We start from the raw sequence: 24,634 nt of genomic DNA, 5'->3' as shown, positions 1-24,634 counted from the left end.
CTTTATAATTCTGGATTTCACCTGGCATTTCATTTTCCTCTGTGAATATACTGGAGAAAAAGCTATGTCATAGATTTGCTTTCTCCTCATCACCCTCTACAATGTTTCCTACATTATTTATTAAAGGACCAACACTTTCAGTTATAATCTTTTTTACTATTCATATAGTTGAAGAACAGTTTAGGGTTTGTCTTACTCTCTTTGGTAATGAGTTTGTCTCTGCCTTTGCTGCTTTTATCTGTTTTTTACATTATTTATCTTTTTCCTTATGGGATTTTAGTACTTCTTCGCTGCCTTCTTGTTTTAGTAGTTTAAATGCTTTCTTTTTGGTGTTTATTGCCCCCTTTACATCTTTATTAAGCCACATTGTTTTTCTCCTATTCCTAACCCTTTTACTCCTATAAGAATTGAATCGCTCACAGTAAGTAATTAGGATGTTTTTAAACGTTTCCCATTGATTATCAGTACTCTTATTTTTTAAGACATTGTCCCAGTCAATAAGGTTAAGGACATCTTTAAGTCGATTGAACTTTGCCTTCTTAAAGTTTCGTATTTTGTAGCTCCCTGATAAAACTCTGTTTAGAAAGACAACTTGAAATGTATTATATTATAGTCACTATTTTCCAGGTGCCCCCCAACCTGCACCCCTATTATTCTGTCAGGTCTGTTGGTTAATAATGGTCCTTCTAGTTAGGTCCTCCACAAGTAGGGTAAGGTAATTATTTTTAGTTACTGTCAGAAACTGTAGTAAGCTTAGTTCTGGTTCCATATTTATGTAGTAAGCTTGATACTGGTACTGTCTCTATGTAGTAAGGAGGGTTGTATTGTCATTTATAGATGACATCCCATTCTAACAGCTACATGATGGAAGAATAAAAAAAATATGGCTTTTGGAATGTAGTGACATTAAAACTATTTTCTTTCCATGAAATGTGCAATAGTAGTAAAACATAAAAAAAAACCCTATACATATTTACTGCGGCATGTGACTCATTGAATAGGGCCCACTGCAACTATATCGCCCAAGGGCCCATATAAACCTGTAGCCGTCCTGGGTCGGGTGCTTATCATGAGCAGACGAGGGGAGTCTCAGACACAGAGAGTCGGTGTAATTGTGTATTAGGGGCGTTCACTTCCTCCTCGCACAATCTTTCTTCTCTCTGCAGGGCAGAACATGAGATTATTCAGCCTGGACTGCGACTGAACATTCACACTGGTCACAGTGAGTGGACTCATCCTGCTGCATGTGTCTCCCTGTCATATTATATTTCACCATACAGATGTAGCAGAGCTGAACTTGTCATTTAACGGTTACTGCTGAGACAACTCTCAGAGTACTGATAATGGAGTAGATTTACCTATGGTCCTGTGTAAAACCACAGATATCACATCATGATATCAAACTCAGCTCTACTACATCACAATCAGCTCTGCTGCATCTGTGCATTTGCCTTTTTTGATTAACCTTTTTTTCCCCGCATTGTGTCATGATTTTCCACTGGAAACTTTTCCTGATTTCAACCCTTTCCGGTAGACTGGAAGTTTTGTGTGATTGATAATGTTAATACGTACTGGTGTTCTAGTTTTTTAGAGCAGTTTGCAGCTGTTTCTATACCATGTGATGGAACATGTCACATATAAAGGACAAGAGGGTGCAGTATGGGCACGTAGCCTCCGGCTGTGTTCACATTTCTGTTTATTTTAATTTACAATCTCCAGATATTACATTTAATGTGTGTGTGTATGTATATAATTTATTATTTTTTTTACGAAATTGTTGCCCCAAAATGCAAATAAACTCATGTGATTTGTATATGCTTTTACATCAATGTGCACAGTAATGTACAAAGAGGACAGGAGACCCCCGCAACAAGTCCAAAGTGCATTCATGTTCTATGGTCTTCTTGTTTTTTTTCAACGACTTGCTTCAGAAAGCTGCAAGTATTGTCCCTTCTCAATGTAGTCTCCCTCCTGACATACACATTTTTCACAATGTTACGAATGCTTCTTTAGGGGTCTATTTTCCCATCTGGATTGCATGGCAGCTGTGGATGCTTCTTTAGGGCTCCTACCCACTTGCATTTTTTTAACGTTATTGTCAATGGGACTTTCTAATGTTAAAAACACAAAAAATGCAAAACACCAACTTGTGATGCGTTTTTAACATTAAAAAGTCCCATTGACAATAACGTTAAAAAATGCAGCTTGAAAAAAAACGCGAGTGGGTAGGAGCCCTATGGGGGTTATTTTCCCCACTTGTTTGCATGGCAGCTGCAAAATCTACTTTAGGGGTCTGTTTTCCCCACTGGAAAATTGCTGATGCAGGAACAGCATGGGAAAGGCGCAATCACGGAATGAAGGCACCATTTACTGTATGTTGTCATCATGTATCAAGATTGCCTGACACAATGCCATGCCCGCAGCCTTATGGTCGTTGGCCAACATCCGCGGCACACACCTGGAAGAAACTTTCCATATCATCAGGCTGGTGTTCACAGATCCTATGGAAATGTCAACTTTTAAGGCGATCTCTTCCACAGGCAGTCAGTGCTCCACTTGCTCTACTAACGCAACTATGTAGTTGGAGCGGTGGAGCGGTTGAGCGTGGCCGTGGCTCCTGTGGTTCGCACTCACACGATAATCATCCTTCTTTGAACTGTCAACCCCACAAGCATACATTTTTCTCGCCCATCACATGATGAGTGTCATTCCACGCAAATGAAGAGAACGGATGCTGTTCTTGGAATATGAACGTCCTCATTTTAGGTATTTAACCCTTTCCAATCCAGTGTCTGACGTCTGAAGACATTATGATTTAAGGCTGTACAGCTCCGATGTAAGACGTCAGTCGGCCTCTCTGCTGTCGGAGCCTATCCAACGTGTCACCTCATGCAGTACTGGTTGTATAACGGCAGAAAAAGAGTAAGCCCCTAGGAAAACCAGGACACAAATTGGATTGGAAAGGGTTAAAACTCTTCTAACTCCAACCACTGGCATGTGGGTTCTGTGCTCTGGGCGCTGCTGCCATCTGTCTCACTCTTCCCTGAAGAATACCCGTGTCTTCTAAAATGTGTCCCATGTCTCTACCTGTTCCTATTACTGAAAAAAAAATAGGAGACCTTAGAACTTGAATGCACCTCAAAAATGAGGCCCCTTTCAGGAGCTACTTGACACTAGCAAACTCCTAACCACCTGTAATAGGAGGTCCCGGTGCCCGCATCCCATTTTCCATACATTTTCCACTTCCTAGCATCGCAGCACCTGCGTACCTCACATCCCCGTGCAGGTTCTCACTACTGACTAATCCAACCCGAACGCCATGGGAACCTCCATAGTGTGCCCAGTAATTCCGTAATGTAACATCTGCATATAAATAATACAAAATAGCAACATTCTTAGAAATGATTATTATTTTTCAGAATTGTTCCATTTTCCTTTTTAATGTCCTGAATGAACATTTTCCCTGGAGCTGCGCACAATTTCCTCCATTGATCAGCGCCGCTTCCTCTTCATCGTGAACCTCTCTGGTTTCCATAAGCAAATAGGGCAGGAAATATAAGACAGAGAAGGAAAAGGCCGCTGATTGGGAAGCTAAATTTTCCGTTCAGTGAAGTTTTTGATCTTTTCCCAGTGTAAAATGTCAATGAGACAAATGCAGAAGCTCTCAGCCCTCCCTCCATTCACTATTATTGCATTCATAGCTGCACGTTGTATTGGTCAAAGGGCCCCTGGATATGTGTTTGAGGGGCCTGTACTGTCAGATATGCTGTAGATTCTAATAAGTTACTAAGATTCTAATAAGATATTCATATCACTGTTATACTGTATGTTTCATGTATGTACACTATCCTACCAAAAGTACAGTATTTGTACAAAAAAAAATCAAGCACCTAAAAAGTTGTCGTTTTGCTCTAAAACTTGGCATGCAGTTACATCTCAGGGAGATATCCCAATAATTAAGAGTTGTGGCATGATTAGATGAATGGTCTTGCCACCGGAAGCCCTAAAAGTGGTTCCCCCTTGGCCTATGAAAAGACGCTCAGAGGCTCCTTAAGTATAGCGAACCTTTCTCTGCTTGTGTAGAGCTTGTTGACCACTAGACACGGCTCTACAATGCAATCCAAGAGATTTCGCCCAGTTAACAGAGTTTGAGAGGGGCATGTTATTAGAATGCGAGAAGCTGGATGCTCATATCGATGATTGCCGACTGCCTTTGCCATTCTAACCAGACAGTTAGGAGGTGTTGGGACCAGTGGATGCGTGAGGCACCCAAGGTAACTGGGCTCAGGACGCCCCCGACAGACCACCAGTAAAGAGAATCGTCGGATCATCCGACAAGCACAAGCAGGTCCAACTGTTTTGTTGTCCGCCATCTAGAGACAGGTGGCACCATCTTTACACCCCTCTGTCTGTCGGAACCATTTCCAGTTGCTTGGCTGAAGGACATTTGGTCCCACAGTGCCCATTACATGTAAGGCCTTTGACACCCACCATCCCCTTCGTTTGTAGTGGTGTCATGAACGACGACACTGGACTGCTATGGATTGGACCTGGGTTGTTTTCAGCAATTAATCCAGGTAATGTTTGATCACTGAATATGGCTATGTTCGTATCTGGAGACCTTGGGGTGAGCGCCTTAATCCTGCCTTTGCTGTGGAGCGGCACACTGCCCCTACTGCTGTTGTGGTGGTCTGTGGGGCCATCGCATTAGAAATGCCCACCTGTATCACATCTTATATCCAAGCTAGAGGTGGTACAACGGGGTACTAGAGCCTTCCTTCAAGGGCTCAGTGTCCTGCTATTAATTCTCCTTTTGCGCTGATATTGTGATCACTTACTTATATCAATATTTCAATCACAGGGAAAGTTTAATTCGCTTCCAACAACTTAGGTGCTTGATTTTTTTTGACAATGTGTATATTTGAACTCTCCATATCAGTAGGATGGATCATGTCTTATTAGCATGTTCTAAACCCCTGTAGGTGTCAGCTATAGTGTTTGATGGGAACTGCACGCCATTAGATATACAGGTTATGCCAGTGCACACAAGCCGTCCATCATAAGCGCAACGCATTGGCCCGTCTACAATGGTGCGAGGAGCGTTATCATTAGACAGTTGAGCAATGGAAGAACGTTCTATGCAGTAACGGATCAGGCTACTCCATCTTTCAATCAGATGGACTTACCTGGGTGTGGAGGATGCTGGGATACACCTTTTGTCTGGGTTTGTTGTGCCAACTGTTAAGGATGGCGGAGGTCCAGTTATGGTCTGGGGATGTTTTACGTGGCATGATGTTGGTCTGTTGGTTGTAGTGAACCATAAACACGGAGGTGTACCTTTACATTCTAGACTGTACCTTCACATTCATGTGCTGCCAACAGTGTGACAAGACAACGCGCCTTATCACAAATTCATTGCTGTTTTACATTGGTTGGAGGATATGGATGTTCCACAATTGGACTGACCTGAACCCTACTGTAGATCTTTGGGATGAACTGGTATGTCAGGTCAGAAGTGTATCAGACGTTAGTAGACCGTATACCACGGAGAGTATCCGATGTCATTAGAGCCAGAGGAGCCCCGCTAAGTATTAACATATGGAAATAAATACTACTTTATATTCTTGCCCAGGCGTCCAATTACGTTTGGTTCCATAGTGTACATTATGCAGTTGCACAAATAGCAATTTCCACAAAAGTGGTTCTAAGGCTCCATTCACATGGCGCAGTTTGGTTGCAATAAAAACCACACCAAAAAGTGCATTGGTGAAACCATATGTGTTTTTACTATGTTTGTAGCAAAATGTGGCAAAAACGTATGCAGTTTCACCAATGCACTTTTTGGTGCGTTTTTTATTGCAACCGAACTGCCCAGTGTGAATGGAGCCTAAAAGTGAAACTTCCCTTTAATGCCTCCACTTATGCACTGACTACAACCTATCTACCCCCTTATCTCACCGTCATCCATTACTTCTATAATATACAGCTCTGATCCCTGATGATAGTAACATGTATTCCCTCAGGTGGGCCCAGTGATCACAATGTCCGTCTGGTCGGCCCTCGTCTTACTGCTGGGGGTGTCAGTGCAGGCACAAGGGTCCAGGTGAGTGAACTCTTATCATGTTCGGATTAATAACTTGTAGCCATGTGAAGTTGGGCGATAGTGATAATATTACATGCTACAACTGCTGGTTATTTTTATTGCAGTCGCTCGTGATTTCTACAAAGTATGTCTGTCTGTTCTCCTCTCGGAGGGCAGCATATGATAGAAGGCGAGGAGATGTGCTTGGGGCTATAGGAAAACTGTTCAACGTCTGCCATGACTCAGAGTTCATGAGGCCCTTTTACACGGAACAATTATCGTTTAGCAAATAGTTGGATTGCGCAAATATGATCTGTAATCATTCAGTGCAAACACGGCCAATGATTGAACGAGAATTAATTCGCTTCTTGCTCATTGTTTATTTTAGGGCAGATTCACATGAGCGTTTTTGCGCGTGCAAAACACAGAGAAGAGAACCTATTGAGTTCAATGGATGCATTCTCATTACTTGTTTTTGCACACGCATTTCGCGGTCATGAAAAAAAAACGCAGCATGCTCTATTTTTGTGTGCATTTCCGCACCAAAGGTCCCCATCAAAGTATACGGGAGTTGCCCAAATGCGTACTCAATACGCCCGAAAGCGTGCAATACACTGCGCAATTCCGCAGGAAAAAACACATTTTGAGCTCATTAGGTTTAAATAGCGTTCAAAATCACGAAGGGGGTGTGTCGGCAACCATATGAAATGGCCAGCAAGTGCAAAAAGTACAGTATGAACAAAAACATCCACAAAAGTGCAAATACGTTGTGTTTACACAAGCGTTTTTGCACATGCGAAAGCGTGAATCCGCCCTTTGCAGGCATATTAATCATTCGCTCTTTTACACGTCGTTGTGTGTGAACAGTAAATATGAACGACTGAACAATTCTTGAGCAAATGGGTGAACAATTTATCTGCCTGTATAAACAGGCTGCGGGAGTGAACGAGCGAACTCTGTTATCGTTCACTTGTGCGAACGATAACTCACTCCGTGTAAAAGGAACCTGAGTCGTGCCGTCCCGGACAAACAGCGATTTGTAGATTAATATGTCTGAATTCATTTTCCATAGACAATCACTTCTCATTGTGCTCAATCCATCCACAGCGATCCAGCTTATGACATGCTGCCTGTTCTGCAGGTAGCCACTAGATGGCAGCAGGGGACGCTTAGACACACATATACATAGAATAGACTACACTGGAGTTGTATTAAATACACTGAACAGCCACCTTATTAGAGACCCCCATCTAGAAGCCTATTGGACTTTCTGTGGCCTTCAGAACTGCAACAATTCGTTGTGGTGTAGATCCCACAAAGTGATGGAAGAGATCATTTTGAAGGAATTTTTGCCCATACAAAAGCCCAGTGTTTTTAATTAAGTGGGCATTCAATATATACAGCATATCAAATACACAAACTGAAGTGAGACTTCACAATAGTGAAATGTGACCAGTAACCTATCTGCTGATATAGTTGAAAGTCCCGGAGATGTGACCTGCATCTATCAGACTTTTAGGCTGCGTTCACACAGGGCGGATTCCTGTTGGAAATCTCGCGGTTTGGCCGCAGCAAAAACCGCGAGTTTTCCGCTGGGAGAGCCGCCGCGGTTTAAGCCACGGCGGCTTTGAAGCGGCCCGGCCACTTGCTTTTCCGTTGCGGCCGGCGAAAATAAACAAAAAAGGAAAGGTAAATAGACATGCTGCATCTTCTGAAACCGCGGCGGCTGCTGGCGCGGTTTCAGCTGGATTTACTGCAGCGGATTGGCTGTCCCGTGTGGATGAGGTTTCTGAGAAATCTCGTCCACATGGCTGGCTAATCCCGAGATTAACGGCCGCGGCAAATCCGCCCTGTGTGAACCCAGCCTTATAGCATGTCCTGTGGATATATGATAAAAGTCCAAGATGGGAATACCCCTTCAGGGCTATATATACAGCATGTTTAGCGCAGAGGCGTAACTTGAAGCTCCCGGGCCCCAATGCAAAACCTGTAACAGGGCCCCCAACTATGATGCTTTTATTCATAGTACTGGGCTCCCTATATGGAGAAGAGAGGCCTTATGGGCCCCCTAAGGCTCCTGGGCCCGGGTGCAACCGCATCCCCTGCAACCTCTATAGTTACGCCCCTGGTTCAGCGTGCACATTCCAGTACCCGATGGAAACCAAAAAAGATTTCCTCTTGGCATCCAATGGGCAGGTAGATGTCCGTACACCTATTCGCACTGCATGGGGAAGTGTAGCCTGCTGTGTATTTCTAAATAGTCAGCCAGTGCAAAAAACACGGGGTCCATAGGGGATTATTTTTAACATAAGGGTCTATGGGTGATGTATGTTATTGTATAATGTACAGCAGGGCCGTAACTATAGAGGGTGCAGGGGATGCGTTGCACCCAGGCCCAGGAGCCTTAGGGGGCCCATAAGGCCTCTCTTCTCCATATAGGGAGCCCAGTACTATGAATAAAGCGTTATAGTTGGGGGCCTTGTTACAGATTTTGCATTGGGGCCCGGGAGCTTCAAGTTACCCCTCTGATGTACAGTGATGTAAATCAGGGCTTTACAAACATCAAGGGACTTCCCTAGTACATGCAGCCCCTTAACATGATGTAACAGAGCCCAACACAACATCCGATGGAGCATGACATCATAACCCAGGACATACTTGTCACTTGTGCTGTCCTGCAGCTCTTTTACAGGCGTCTGTTCAAGAGAGGTGGAGAAGATTCCAGTGATGCACAATGAGACCTTCATTCAGCCAATATATCAACCCTATCTGACGACGTGTCGGGGCCAGCGCACCTGCAGCACTTACAGGTGAGACGGAGTTACAAGCAGGTAGACATGGAGCATTAAGGCATCCTTCACATAATTTGGCCGCGACATATTGACTGAGTAATTGCTGGTATTTTCCGTAAAAATGGCCTAAGGGCGCCTGCAAACTTGCGTTTTTCTTGCACGTTTTTTCCTTGCAATTTTAGCACTAAAGTCAATAGGACTTTCTAATGTTAAAAACAGGTTGCGAGTGTGTGAAGGCGGCCTGAATGTTATGCTGTCTTTTACTTTATGTTCAAATGTAGCAAAAATGCTGCCGATTTTCATTGGTTTTTAGAAAATTCGGAGCACTAGACCAACTTCACATGGCCCAATATTGCGCTAACAACATGCGATTTCCCCGCAAATGTGAGGCGTTTTTATCTTAAAACCGTCTTCCATCACTTCAGGGAAGTAACAATCCTCTGGGATGGCTGACAGCCATGGTGGAGGATTGTGGAGTTTCTCCCATTGTTATCAATGTGGAGACCTCGCATTGCACCCTGTGCACCTAGCAAATGGTGCGCTGCCGCCGGTTCCATTGAAAACAATGGGCGATGTGAGGGTGCACCCAACGATAGGACGTGCTGCGATTTCTTTTGCAGAATGTGGTTCATATTCTCGCAACACATAAATCTTACACAGATCTGTGTGAAAATGGCCTAACAACCACAATTTGGAGGTCGTAAAAAATTCACCACAACTTGTTTTTTTTTTTTTTTTTTTTAATAATCTGCAGGTCGTTGAAACTTGTGACTTGCACTGCGACACAACTGACTTCAATAGCAGCGTTAGTTTGTAGGGCTACACAGCAGGCTGTGGTTACGCAGCCCCTGTCGTGGCCAGAGTCACTGAGTAGTTCTTGCCGAATACCGCAAACTTTCTGCGCATATTTCACCTCCATGTGTGAAGTCTGTCAAAAACAACGCCAAACTCTGCATGTTGCCTGTGAATTTTATCATGGATACACACAAAAATCTTTTTGCCTTTACGAAAAATCCACTACATGTGAAAGGCAATCTACAGGTCTGTACCAACTCAGATCTGACACTTATGGCTCAAACAGATGGGCACATGCGCTAATATGCTTGCCGCTACTGAGCGTATTAGCGCATAATCCGGGGGTTTTTTTAGACTCCGCTTTATTGCATGCGAATTTGAAAAAAAAGCAGGAGGAGGATGGGTCCTGCCCTATTTTTTTTTCTTGCACGTAGTAAAACTACATGCAAGGAGGAGAGGGCAAGTCCTATCTTTTCTTGTGCGTAGTATTAATGTGTAAGAATCCCACTAGTCAAAACATAATGGTTTCGGTATGTCCCATTTTGTGGCCGTGGTCTTCACGGCCACAAAACGTTACAAAATCACGCCCATGTGTTTAAGCCCTAAACCTGCAGCAGAAATCCAAGGTTGGGTCTCAGAATTTTGATGCAAATTGGTATGTACATCCGCAAGCAGACATAGCCTCATGCAATGATGCAGCTTCTGGTGGATTCAGCATCAAATCGACATGTCAATTATTTTTTGACATGACGCGGATATCAAAATCTGCACATTGAGAGATCTGCATTATATGGACTACGGCGTGGATTTACATTACAGTCAACATAAGGCTAAAATGGCACGCATTCTAACGTTGATTGTGCAAGGAATCCACTCTGAATACATGGCCTATAATCATGGCCTTAAAGTCCCGGATTAGCGATAAAGGCTGATTTAGACAACGATTCTTGCTCAAAAATCATTCAAAGGCCTCTTTTGAGTGATAATCGTTGTATGTAACTGTACTGACATCGTGCAGTTTTCGTTAAGCAGTTGCTAATCGTTCTCGATCAGCCTTATCAGGAGTTCACAGCGGGATACAGCTGATACTATTGTTTCAGCTGTATCCCGCTCCCTGAACACAGGCTGGGTATGAAGAACACAGTGCTCCAGCTGTGTTCTTCATACTCTACACGGAGTGCACAGCTGTATACCAGCTGAGTGCTCCGTGAGCAGCACTGGTATGAAGAACACAGTGGTCCAGCTGTCTTCTGCATACCCCCCTTGAGTGCTCAGCTGTATGACAGCTGAGCACTCTGAGAAGAGAACAGCGGGATGCAGAAGACAAGCGGCCCAGCTTGTCTTCTACATACCCCGCTCGGAGCACTCAGCTGTATACCAGCTGAGTGCTCCGTGTAGAGAACAGCTGGATGCAGAAGACAAGCGGCCCTGGAGCGCAAAGTGATCGCTCAATGTTTGAGCGATCACCTTGCCCTGTAAATGCACACAATGATTATCGCTCAAAAGTCGCTCAAAAGAAATCTTTTGAGCGATAATCGTTGTGTCTAAACCAGGCTTTAGTGTATGATTTTGTTTCTAGAAACAGCGCCAGTCTTACTTTTACAGGCTGTGTCTGGTATTGCAGCTCAGCCTCACACAAGTTAAGGTGGTGGAACAGCAGGACACTGTACATATCCAAGAGTACAACTGTGCAGGAGTAGATAAAGAACATTCTAGGATAGGTCATTGCCATCAGGAACACTATTATTAGGGGTACTGGGCACAGACCGTCTTTCTGAATTCCAGTTCTAGAGCTCTTTGCTCTTGCAGTCAGTTGACTTTGTGCCCAAGTCTTCACCAATGTCTTCCTCCGATGTATTGTATGTGTCTCTGTGTTTCAGGACAGTGTACTCCGTGTCAGTCCGGCAAGTCAAAAGGGAAATCTTAAAAGTACATTCCATATGTTGCCCTGGATGGAAGAAAAAGGAACCAAATTCTGAGTCCTGTGAGGAAGGTGAGACCTGGGAGGAATTACTGACGGTCATATAAAGTGAAGCTACGAATATAAATTTCTTCTAAGAAACCAGCAACACAAATCATTTGGAACATTTTTCTAATATATCTTGCACTGACATGCCAAAAGTCAAAGTGAAGTGCAAGAACCCAGCGTGTCATTGATTTCACAAGTGGACAGAAGACATCTGGAGGGAGGTTCAGCCATGCCATCTGGATTGCCAACCATAACTCTGTAGTATTAGTAGGTGCAGGATGTCTCCTCCACATCCCATAAATGTTATGTTAGATTCATGTCGGGGAAATATGCTGGCAACACCATTTGTAGGAACTCTCCAGAATGCTCCTTGAGCAAATTCTGGACAAATTGGGCCCAATGACACCAAGTATTATTCTGCTGGAATATTTCATCATTGTGACATGAAGTCCATGAAGGGCTGCAAACAGTCACCATACAGTGGGCATCAGTCAATGACATATTTAGACAGACCAATGGGCCCAACCTATGCAATTAGAACACATCCCAAACTAGTATAGAGCCACCACCACCAGTGTCTTGTTGAAAACTAGGAGCCTTAGTTACATGGGGTCTGAGCCACACACAAACTCTACCATAAGCCCAAAACAATTGGTACCATGACTCATTGAACCTTGCCACATGTTGCTAGCCCTCTGCGGTCCAGTTAGCTACCTCGAGAGCCCGGTGTAGTGGTGCTAACAGAGGCTCTCTGATGGGTCTTCTGCATCCATATACCATGGAAGATAAAGAACGCTGCACTGACCTGCAGGTTATACATGTGGGGCTCCTGCATTGAATGTGCATGTGATTTCTACCAGAGCCATTTGTCTGCTCGCATGGACAATTCTAGCCAAGTGCCACTGGTGGCAATCATTAAGCATCCGTGGCAGCCACTACACTGTCCCCTGTGGGTGATAATGTTTTAAACTATGGATTCGTGGTACACTCATGACACTGCGGATCGGGGAGTGTTGAATGCCTGCACTACTTCGGATATGGAATGTCCCATCTGTCTGGCACCCACTATCACGCCTCGTTCCAACTCCCCTTTTCTTCCCATGAGAATGCTGGCCCGGGTTCAACCTCATAAGATAACACCTCACAACTTCTACAGGTGTGAGCGTGCCCAATCCATCACCGGAGGTAACACCACTTCATAATCAAATTACATACTGCTATCCCAGGACTTTTGAGATCGCCCCCTAGTGATGAATGAGTGATAATACAACAGTATTCTGTACTGAAGAAACAGAACGTTGTGGCATCATCCAGTATTTGAGAAAAGCGTTCAAAATCATGTTTGTTTAGAAAAAAAGAATTGTAGAGTAGATTCACTTTAAGGGTGCATTCAGACAACTGTATATCGGCCAGGTATTCACGCCGTCCGATATACGGCGTCTCTCTCTGCAGGGGGAGGAGGCTGGAAGAGCCGGGAGCAGTGCACTGAGCTCCCGCCCCCTCTCTGCCTCCTCTCCACCCCCTCTCCGCCCCTCTGCACTATTTGCAATAAGAAGAGGCAGAGCAGGGCGGGGCTAAGTTTTGGGAATTAGCTCCACCCCTGTCCCACCTCTCCTCATTAAAAATAGTGCAGGGGGGGTGGAGAGGAGGCAGAGAGGGATTTGTGCAACCCCAGTGACTTCTATGGGGACCTTTGGTGCAAATGCGCAGTTTTTTTGTGTGAAATCAATGGGTTCAATTCTCTGCGTATTACGGGCACAAATTTTGCACGCACAAAAATGCGTGTATGATGCTGGTCTAACAATGGATATGCTTTAAGTCTTTCAGTCCTCTCGTGCGCAACTCAGACACATGGTACCTTAGGCCACTTGCACATTTGCCATCTATCCGAGTTGCACCTGAGGATTCTTTCCTGGATTTGGTTTAAAAACGACATCAAATCTGCATCTGTGAATCCAGTCTAAAAGTATTAACACAGAAAGCTATGAGCAGCTCTTATTAGAACTGCCGATCCCCGTGTTTGCTGCCTCCTGCAGGTTTTGTAGACTCTTGCAGGTTTTTATAAACTGATGCTTATGCTTCTTCTCTCACGCTTTATTGTTCTTTTTTGCATTCAGCTGTTTGCCGTAAACCTTGCCAGAATGGTGGGACTTGTGTCAAACCCAACATGTGTCGCTGCCCTCCGGGGTGGGGAGGAAGACACTGCCACGTGGGTAAGTCTCGGCTTGTAATCCTTCCTCATAAAGCCATTTCATTTTTATTTAAATAGAACTGGGACATGAAATGATTATAGCTAGTTCACATAATACTATGGCCTTTAGGGGCGCTGTTTAATCCAAAATTATACATGTTGCTACTTCTTAAAGGGGTAATACATGAAAAAGTCATCTTCCGTTTCAGACACAGGCTTTAAAATTTTAGATATGCCCAAAGGTCTATGGCCTGGAGATTTTTAACACAATATTGTAAACCAAGTGAAATGATACTAGCTGGAAGATAAACAGCAAAACGTAGCTTCACCTACAACAGTCACTTTTCCTGGGTGCTATTGGGTGTCTTCAAATATTCAGATACACTTAGGACTTACTGGAGAGCCGAACAGTGTGACAAAGAGACATCACAAGACAATATGAAGCAAGTCTCGGCACAGTGAAAACACAAATGCAACCAGGTGCTCACCATTAGATGACAGGGGCAGTGAGTAATAGTAACTGGATAATAAAGATGATGAAAAGTAATAAAACTGGCAGTGGATATGGGAACACCACTGTCCCCAAACAGCCATAAGGTGTTCCTATGGATGACCCTGTCTAAACACTATCCCTAAGAACAGGAAGGCATTAGCGCCTAGAAAAGAAGTTAATGAAGCACAGGTTGAAATGACCCAAGGCTAACAAAATAAACAAGGACAGTTAGACAAATTAGGAAACACAAACTGGACTAGAAAATGCAAGACATACTAAGTGAACAGACAATACTGGACTAGTACTAGGTACTTGGACCTAAAACAAGGAATAAAGGACAGAACACATGTTATCACAGCTATCAACTGCACCACACTGCTGAAGCTAAAAGTATTTATAGAGCCGCTAGGCAATCAGACACTGGTGTGCTGAATCTCTATAATAGGTCATAGCAACTAACCCAAAAACAACTTAAGGCGGCCTTACATGGGCGTATTTGTGCGTGCAATATGCAGAGAGTAGAACCCATTGATTTCAATGGGTTCACTCTGATGACACATTTTTTGCACCTGCATTTCGCATGCATGAAAAAAACCGCAGCATGCTCTAATCTTGTACACATTTGCACACCAAAGGCCCCATAGAGATCTATGGGAGGTGCGCAAATTTGCACATTCAATACTCACACAGTTGCACAATATGCTGCATAATGCCACAGGAAAAAGAACACATGTGGAACTAATTAGGCTAAAGAGCTTTTAAATCACAGCGTGGGTATGTCCCACGCCCATGTGAAATGGTCCTGCAAGCGCAAACAGTGCAGAATGCACAAAACGTTCACTGCGCAAGTGTGCTGTGCTTACACGAGTGTTTCTGCACATGCGTTCATGTGAGGTCGCCTCTAGCAGGAGATAACAATGCAGCAAGACACCTCCTGTTTCTAACACTAAGGCCGGCTTTACACGGCCAAGAAAATCGCGCAGGTTTTGTGCGTTGTGAGACGCACAAATCTCAACCCCACCGTGATGTGATGCTATGCAGGAAACAAATTGCAGCATGTTCTATCTTGTGTGTGATCTCACATCTCCCTGACCATTGTTTTCAGCGGAACCAGCGACAGCAGCGTTGGCCCCATGGAAAGCAATGGGCAGAACTCTGCGATCCCTCGCCGTGGCTGCGCCGGAAAATCACTGCATGCCCGAAGTGATTCAAGGCTGTTTTACCATGGAAATGCCTTGCATCCTCAGGGATTTCACATGGTGGGCAGCGCGATATGGGGGCGCAATTCACAGCCTCTTATCGCGCTCACTCGTGTGAATTTAGCCTAAGGCTGTGTTCCCATGCAGCAAAAAATACTTGCAGCTGAATATCTACTAAACCATAGCTACCAATTGCTGCACAATCTTGCCGGAATGATCGGCAAGGTCCTTCAGCCATTGGCTGCCATGATTGGACGGGGTTTCAGCCGCAAGTGTTTTTTGTTGTGTGGGAATGCAGTTTAAGGAGCTATTCCAATCAATAGTGCCATGTTTGGTCTCGTATGGCAGAGATCTTTAGTAATGGAAATCTCTGCTAATGGGATTTTGCAGATTTTTATCCCCTTTGCCCCTGTTGCGACTTCCAGTTGTCAGAATAAAGAACACCGGATCTTGGTTTTTTAATGCCAAACATTTGTGAAGTGTATTCCATAGTTGGCTATGTCTGACCATTGACATTTATTGTCAAAGAATACATTTACTTTATGTTCCAATTGTAAAGTGAATAGAGTCCGAACCCCCAATTGATTGTGGAGGACCTCAGGTGAAGGGGCAGTGTGGGGGAGGAAGAGAAGGAGATCACTGAGAGAAAAGTCTGATCATTTGTCATCTATATTTCTTTACAAATCTTTGGTACGTTCCAAAAATATCTGCAATTAGACTTAATATCTATCTCACGCTATGTAAGACAATTTGCAGTTGTCATCAATGTTCCGTCTTCTTCACTTAGATATAGATGAGTGTCGGCGCCCGACTCGTTATTGCCCCCAAGTGTGCATCAATACGAGGGGCAGCTACCGCTGTGGATGTAACACAGGCTATACTCTGGAGGAAGATGGCAGATCCTGTATAAGAAACAAGGAGTACAAGCCTCAAGTGTCTGTCCTGGCACAGCAACCTGAAGGTAACCAAGGTCATATTTTGATGGAGGTCCTTGTGGGGTGCTATGGCCAAGAGTCTATGAATAGTGACTGTAAAGATAGCTTCACCAGTGGACATGCTAGATATGTGTCACATCTGCTACGAACGTGCAGTAACTGTATTCCTGAAAAAAAAAGCTTGGGAACTGTTCACACCACAGAACCCAAAAAGTGGTAAAAAGAATACAAAGAAGAGAACTATCCCTATGGAACTCTAGCAAATGATAGTCCCTACCTAAATAATGAATGGATCGTCCTGATAAGGACGCACTCACGCTGGAACCTGTGGTGCTCACTATCCCTGACCTAGAGATGAATATACCCCAAAACCAGTGTACACACTCCACTATAAATTAAACACAGAACTTATATTTTAAGGTTGCTGGAAGGGACACAGAATCAAAACTCGGGATGAGCCACTGGGCACAGCAATTGCCTCATACACTGCCTGAGACTCCAATAACAATTGACTAGCACAAAACCATGGCTAAGGAGGAAATAGAAACCCTCCCTGATAGCGCTCAGGTGTGCTACAACGTAACAACCCACAACCACTTCCATCAGTGTCAGAGAGACACCAATGCACAGAAAAACCAAACCACCAGCAGAGTGCAACTCAAACCGACACAACAATATGGATCATCTCACATACATTAAGCGGATCCTGTACTCCATTCAAGTAGTGTAATTAATCATGAAACATTAGTGTCTAACTTTTTCTATAGGAATGCTCCTGGATAGACTTCTTCTATCATCAGGCAATCTGAGACTTTGAAAGAATTTCTTAAAGGGGTTGTCCCGCGAAAGCAAGTGGCGGTATACACTTCTGTATGGCCATATTAATGCACTTTGTAATATACATCGTGCATTACATATGAGCCAAACAGAAGTTATTCACTTACCTGCTCCGTTGCTAGCGTCCTCGTCTCCATGGTGCCGTCTAATTTCAGCGTCTAATCTCCCGATTAGACGCGCTTGCGCAGTCCGGTCTTCTCCCTTCTGAATGGGGCCGCTCGTGCAGGAGAGCTGCTCCTCGTAGCTCCGTCACGTGTGCCGATTCCAGCCAATCAGGAGGCTGGAATCGGCAATGGAACGCACAGAGCCCACGGTGCACCATGGGAGAAGACCTGCGGTCCACCGTGGGTGAAGATCCCGGCGGCCATCTTCGCAAGGTAAGTAAGAAGTCACCGGAGCGCGGGGATTCGGGTAAGTACTATCCGTTTTTTTGTTTTCTTTTTAAACCCCTGCATCGGGTTTGTCTCGCGCCGAACGGGGGGGCTATTGAAAAAAAAATACCCGTTTCGGCGCGGGACAACCCCTTTAAGTGAGCAGACAACTTTTCTAAATTTCTGATAAGAGATATAGCATGGAGCTCCTGCAGAGTAGATGGAAGTCCCCTTTAACCTCTTCCCGCCCCATGACGTAAGGGTACGTCATGGCAGGGTGGTACTTCCCGCAAAATGACGTACCCTTACGTCATAGGAATAGCGCGAGATCATGACTGATCTCGCACTATCCCGCAGCGGGAGCCGGCTGTCAGTGATAGCCGGCCTCCGGCTACAGCAGCGGGGGTGCATCGGAGATGCGCCCCCTGCTGTTAACCCCTTCCCTGCCGCGATCTAAGTAGATCGCAGCAAGGGAAGGGTTCACAGGCGCCCTGTGTTGCCAGAGCCTATGATCGCTGATCACAGCGATCATCAGTACAGTGTTGTAAATCTCTCAGAGGGACACAAGTTGTGTGAAAAAAAAAAGAAAAGAAAAATGTAAAAACAAGAAAAATACACAAAAAAATGTAAAAAAAAACCCTTTTTTGTGCTTTTTCTAATATTAGCATAGAAAAAGGTAAAAAAAAAAACTTAAAGGTACATATTTGGTATTGACGCGTCCGTAACAATGTGTACAAAAAGTTGAACATGCTTTTTTGCTGTACAAAATAAAAAGGGTAAAAAAAAACCCGCTAAAGAACAGAGGCAAAATGCTAATTTTTAGCATTTTGCCTCCCAAAAAATGTAATAAAAGTGATCAAAAAAGCCGTATATTCCCCAAAATGGTACCAATAAAAACTACAGCTCGTCTCGCAAAAAATAAGCCCTCATAGAGCTCCGTACATAAAAAAAAATTAAAAAGTTACAGGACTTTGAATGCAGCGATATAGAAAAAAATTTCCCAAAAAGGGGTTTTATTGCAAAAAAGCCAAAAAACCTAAAAAAAATGTAAGAATTTTGGTATCGTTGTAATCGTACCGGCCTGCAGAAAAAATGTATTGTCATTTATGCTGCATGATTAACACTGTAAAAAGAAAAAATCTATGGCAGAATTAATGCGTTTTCTCTCCCTGCTATCATAAAAAAAATAATAAATGTTTTACAATATAGTCTATGTACCCAAAAATGGCACCATCAAAAACTACAGTTCGCCACGCAAAAAACAAGCCTTTATACGGCCGCGTCGACGGAAAAATAAAAAAGTTATGGCTTTTGAAAAATGGAGATGAAAATCCGCCAAAAATCGTTGCGTCCTTAAGCCCAAAATAGGCCATGTCATGAAAGGGTTGAATACTAAAGTGACACTTTTGTTGAATGATACAACTGGTTCCAAGATTGCTGGACTCTACATGGCTTCTAGTTCTAATTCTTTTTGATAGTTACATATTTTTGGATGTTTTCTTTACAGATTCTTCAAACAAGCTTTCTAATGAGGTGCAGGATCTCCGCGGCCTTGTTACATCCTTGGAGCAGGTTAGTGTGGTGGACTCTTTGTCTTTGCTCCAAAAGAATAGGTCATAAATATCCGATTGATGGGGGTCTGCTAAATAAAATCTATATATGTGATAAGTGTTCCTAAATTGAACTGTAACATCCCAAATCAATTAGAGACTTTAATGTCCGGGGCCTGTCTCTCCGCTGCACCCATGCTTAGAAGGCCTGGACTCTGGGAGTGTAAGGCTGGGGTCACACGGGACCGAAATCCCGCAGAAATCTCATGGAATGACCGCTAAGAAATACCACAAGATTTCCGTAGGAGAAATGCAGCTTTAAAACCCACGGCCTTTCACCGCGGATTTTGGAGCTGCTCCGCCACCTGCATTCCGCTGTGGCCATCTCTCCCCATATAGAAGAGAGCGGCCGCCGCAGGCAGAAACGGGGAAAGAATTGACATGCCGTGTCTTTGAATTCCGCATGGCTTGGCCGCAACGGATCAGCCGCAGAGTATTGTCGAGATTTTTGCAAATCTCATCCACTTTGCTGCTTCATCCTGGGCTAAAAAGCCACAGGCGGAATTTCCGTGCAGAAAGTCTGCACAGAAATTCCACGGCAATTATGCCCAGTGTGAACCCAGCCTAGAAGCAGCACAGTAGAAAAATTCCAACATTGTTGTTCCTCTTAAAGGGGCAAATCACTGTTCTCTGCAGCCCATCTCCATGGCGGATGTGCTGCCGAGAATGAATAAAACACTCTCACCGTGCGCATATTTACTGGCATGTTATCAAAGAAAAGCTCTGATCCTGGGCACCTATTCATCATGTGATCGCTACATGGAACGCCAGTGCTGCGCTGCACGGATTTGCAGTAGACGTCACATGATGGATGGCAGTCGTGATTGGAGCTTTTTTTTAATAGACTGCCAGGTAAGTGCCCGGCGTTAGTCATTACAAGTGAGCCAAGACATCCCCTCTTCCAACAAAAAACTCTAAGTGAATAGATTATGCAATTGTTCATTCTCTGTATCGGCCTGTGCAAAAAGTCTGTTAAATAAACGCTGATTTCAATGACTGGCACTCATTTAAGAATGACATTGTCCCGTGTAAAGGGACCTTAGTTGCTGCCTTATTGAATTTTCTCGGCTGCATTTACTGAGCTGCTAGCCGGCTGTAGATAAGGTCAGTTCCGTTCTTTGGATATAATTGTGTCTACACAGCAGGTCTGTTCTCATATCAAAACGCAACAAAAACAATCAAATCTTCATATGCAATAGCAGATTGCATTCAGTGAAGGTGGAGTTCCCCTTTAAGAGTAATGCTAACAGGAAAATGAAGCCCGGCCAATAAATTACAGGAAGTCGTGACTGCAGTTACTGGAAGCTGATGCTGCTGAGGAGGTTTCCCTTCATCAGTTCTAGCTTTATATAGAAAAAAAAAATTTAAATAAATATATATATATATATATATATATATATATATATATATATATATATATACACATACACACACATACAGAGCCCAGAGCAGTTGGGGAAACCAAGACCAGCTTCACTTGGGCGTAAGCGCATTTACGCGCTCATTTATGTGATGAGTGTTGCGTCTTTTGAATGCATTTGTGCGTATTTTACTGTATTTTTTGCGTGCACAGGCCCTGCGTATTTGCGCGCACAAAAAAACATGCAAGCATGCTACCATTGATTTCTATGGCAAATTAAGTTGAATTAGTTTAATATGCGCTATTTTCGTGCTGCATTTTTTTGCGTGAATTAAATGCGCACCCAAAAAATTGCACGTGACCAAACCCATAAAAATCAATGGGTTCTATTCACTGTGTATTGCAGGCGCAAACTTTGCACGCGTAATATGTTGCACAAAGGCATTTGAAGAAGCCATAAGGGTTTTTATGCGGTTTTCGGCGCGGGTCTGCATTCAGAATTTGCCTTGTCAATGAGCAAAATACACATGCAGAAATCTGATGCAGAAAATCGCCTTTATATGCATTTGCTCATCAGTAAATGCACAGAAATAGGATTTTTCACATTGAAATTCGACATGCGGATTTTGCCCATTGAGGGGGCAAATTTTGCATGTGGATCCTTGTGAAAGATATGCGCTGAAAAGATGCAGAATTTGACATGAAATTTAGAGGTGGAATTCACCTGGTATTTTTCCCCAATGAATTCCATTGTGTGAACATACCCTAAATGCAGACATAGACCCCTGGAATTTGCATAGTGATTAAAGGGGATCTCTCTTTGAGCAATCCTTTCTTTTTAAAGGGTCTCTCTGTAAGCCGGTCATGTGGTATCCAGTAATCAGCTTAAATCTGCAGGAAAGTCTGGCAGTAAAGGCTCGTCACTCGGCCATATATGTGTGTTTCTAAACGCACAATTAGGACTCGGGACCTCCTGCTCCATATACAGTATCAATCCTGGCTCCAAGACTCCAAGACAATTGCCGCTATCGATCCGTTTTTAGAGCCAACACTCCACTTATTGTGCCTGTTTTACATTTTCTTCTTCTAGCCCACCCCTTCTGAGCAGGGGTGTAGCTAAAGGCTCATGGGCCCGGGTGCAAAAGTTTATCTTGGGGGCCCCCCAACTTCTCTTAACTCCTAAATGCAGAGGCGTAACTTGAAGCTCCTGGGGCCCAATGCAAAACCTGTAACAGGGCCCCCAATTATAATGCTTTATTCATAGTACTGGGCTCCCTATATGGAGCAGAGAAGCCTTATGGGCCCCCTAAGGCTCCTGGGCCTGGGTGCAACTGCATCCCCTATAGTAACGCCAGTGGTTCTGATCAATTGGTGTCATTAGTTTCAGCGCCTGATATGCAAATGAAGCCTTATACTGTCAAGGGGGCAGTCACTGGCATGAGTTCCCAAGGGGAACGGAACCTATCACCTGGAGCTCATGCCTGTGTCTGCCCCCGTTGACAGGAAATTACCGAATTTGCATATTGGACCCAAAAATTAAAGGGGTTTAATTGCTTCAACAATATCCAGCACTGACATTGAAGTGAATGGAGCACTGGTGTGCCTGCGTGAGCTCCGCTTCATTCAATTAGGGACATTAATATCTGAATCAAAGGCTTCACTCAGAGTCTTCGGCACAAAATCCTGGATGAAACCCCGCCTCATGCTATTTCAGTGGAAAAATCTTGGGCAGCTTTCTGAGATCTGGACGGAGCCCATTGTAGTCAGTAGGGTTCTTCTGGGACTGTTCAGGTCCAGCATGCGCATGATCCAGTTTTATTTCGTTTTTTGGCTTGTATGATAAAGCTTAACCATGGAAATTATCCTGGAAGACAAAAGCTGATGTGAATGTGGCCTAAACTACAATTTCCATAGAGTCCACAAAATATCCCAAGGTCTACGTCACCAACGCAGGACCAGTAATCCTACCAGGAGCAGCTGTCCTTGAGGGTGGAAGTGGTTGCCTTAGGACAAACCATCTGCAATAGCTCCCCTTACAGACCCATCTTGCTTCAGCAGTCTCACTGGCTAACAGTCTCCAGATTCAAGTGGTCTCTTAGTTTGCAGCTCTTTAGGTTGAGCCACAGGCCACCATTACAAGATGTCTCTATTCCACAGAAGTTGGACAGTGCCCTCTCCGCTCTGCAGAGACTCTTCCCCATTAAACTGTCGGAGATCCGCTCGGAGCAGGTGCAAGAATTCTGGGAGAGGATTCGTAGTTTGGATCGGGTGGATTTTCTGAGTGATCAACTGATGTATATGGAGGAGAAAATCGGAGAATGTAAGTAACCGTTGTCCATGAACCTGAAAGTCCATTGACTACTCTTCTTTTTTGTACTACACTATCCTACCAAAAGTAATTAGACACCCGAGTAAGATTCAAAAATAGTATTTATTTGCATATGTTAATACTTAGTGGGTTCCTTTGGCCCTAATGACATTGGATACTCTCCGTTACATACCTTCTACTTTACCATGTGATACGCTTCAGCTGGTATTTCCCCCCATTCACCCTGCAAACATCTGGCAAGTTCTCTCAAAGAAGATAGACGTTTATGTTTCCTGACTTGATGTTTCAGTCCATCCCAAAGATGTTCAGTAGGGTTCAGGTCGGGACTCTGCAGAATGGTCCAATCGTGCAATATCCATATCCTTAAACCAACAGAAAACACCACCGGATTTGTGACAAGATGCGTTGTCTTGTTGGAAGTATTGCTGTCTATTCCCAGAGTATTGTCACACTGTTGGCAGAACATTATTATCTAGAACGTCAGGGTACACCTCTGTGTTCATGGTTGTTGTCACTACAACCATCGGACAAAGACCATGGCACGTAAAACATCCCCAGGCCATACTTAATTGTTGGCACAACACACTTAAGTAAAAGGTGTTCCCAGCATCCTCCACACCCAGGTAAGTCCATCTGATGTGAAGATGTAGTAGTGTGATTCGTTACTCCATTAAACGGTCTTCCATTGCTCAACTGTCCAATGACGTCGCTCCTTGCACCATTGTAGATGGCCAATGCTTTGCACTTTTTGATAGCCGGCTTATATATCTAATAGCATACAGTCCCCATCACAAACTATGGCTGACACCTCCAAGGGTCTTCATCTTATGTAGACTGGTTTAGGTCAGGTGACATGCTAATAGGACACAATCCATTCCACTGACAGGGGTGTCAAAATACTTTTGCTAGGACATTGTATGTTCAACCCAACATCCGTCACCTAGACAGTCATTGCATGTTTTTCCTCCCACCATCCATTGTATCCTATGATTGCCTATTGTCTGTTCTGTTTCCCCAGTGCGGCTCTATCTGATTTCTCTCTTGTCTTTTCCAGGTTCCTGCCGCAGTAACGACATTGAGATACCTGTTGATCTGAAGCGCTGACCCTTCAGAGTCCCCAGAATTATTTATATTCCCCCTGTGGAACACACTTATTTATAGTCCCTTTTTCCTATTTATAACCCTCATTCCTTTACATCATGCCATGATAATCAATAAAATGCTATTTGTATATAATATGGATTTCCTACAGTTTCTGGAAAGGGATTCATCTGATTGTTACAAATGATGAAATCTCCCATAATGCATTGCACCCTTTGGAGGAAGAACCAGCTGAATTTTGAAGTAGCTTTGAATGTGAATGGAGTATAAAATAACTCCATATCACCATCATGCAGGGAACATAACACATATGACACCTGTCATACAGCTGCAGACACTTCGACCAGAAGCAATGTCTTATGAATTGGAAATGCGTTGCTGCCAATGCAGTTATTTTCCCTTCACCCCTGCTCTCTGGTCCTGCTCAGCGCGCCTGATCCAATTTTATATGTGAGAACAATGCCACAGAATATAGCTTGTATCTTTGTGAGCTGTCTCTGTTTGGCAGAGCATAATTGAATTCCCCAAATCCCATTAATAGATGTATAAAACCTGCAAATAATTTGTAGT

The 24,634-nt window shown here is 43.9% G+C and overlaps 1 protein-coding gene across 2 annotated transcripts; it reads left to right on the top strand.

Annotated features, from left to right (window-relative positions):
* The first annotated feature begins 1,160 nt into the window (after positions 1-1,160).
* EGFL8 (EGF like domain multiple 8) lies at positions 1,161-24,199 on the top strand. 2 transcript variants are annotated; one of them, XM_066581041.1, is made up of 9 exons: positions 1,161-1,222; positions 6,024-6,103; positions 8,764-8,892; positions 11,550-11,662; positions 13,756-13,851; positions 16,309-16,482; positions 19,172-19,236; positions 22,792-22,954; positions 24,018-24,199. In XM_066581041.1, the coding sequence occupies exons 2-9, from the start codon at positions 6,042-6,044 to the stop codon at positions 24,065-24,067; spliced, it is 852 nt and encodes a 283-aa protein (XP_066437138.1). In that variant the 5' UTR covers positions 1,161-1,222; positions 6,024-6,041; the 3' UTR covers positions 24,068-24,199. The 2 variants fall into 2 exon arrangements, with proteins under 2 accessions (XP_066437138.1, XP_066437139.1); XM_066581042.1 differs by lacking the exon at positions 1,161-1,222 and having other exon boundaries at positions 8,775-8,892.
* Positions 24,200-24,634: the final 435 nt, after the last annotated feature.

This window comes from Eleutherodactylus coqui, chromosome 10, assembly GCF_035609145.1.
Source record: "Eleutherodactylus coqui strain aEleCoq1 chromosome 10, aEleCoq1.hap1, whole genome shotgun sequence".
Classification (NCBI taxonomy): domain Eukaryota; kingdom Metazoa; phylum Chordata; class Amphibia; order Anura; family Eleutherodactylidae; genus Eleutherodactylus; species Eleutherodactylus coqui.
Note: the sequence above shows the minus strand (reverse complement) of the source record. Positions and strands in the feature narration are given on the sequence as shown.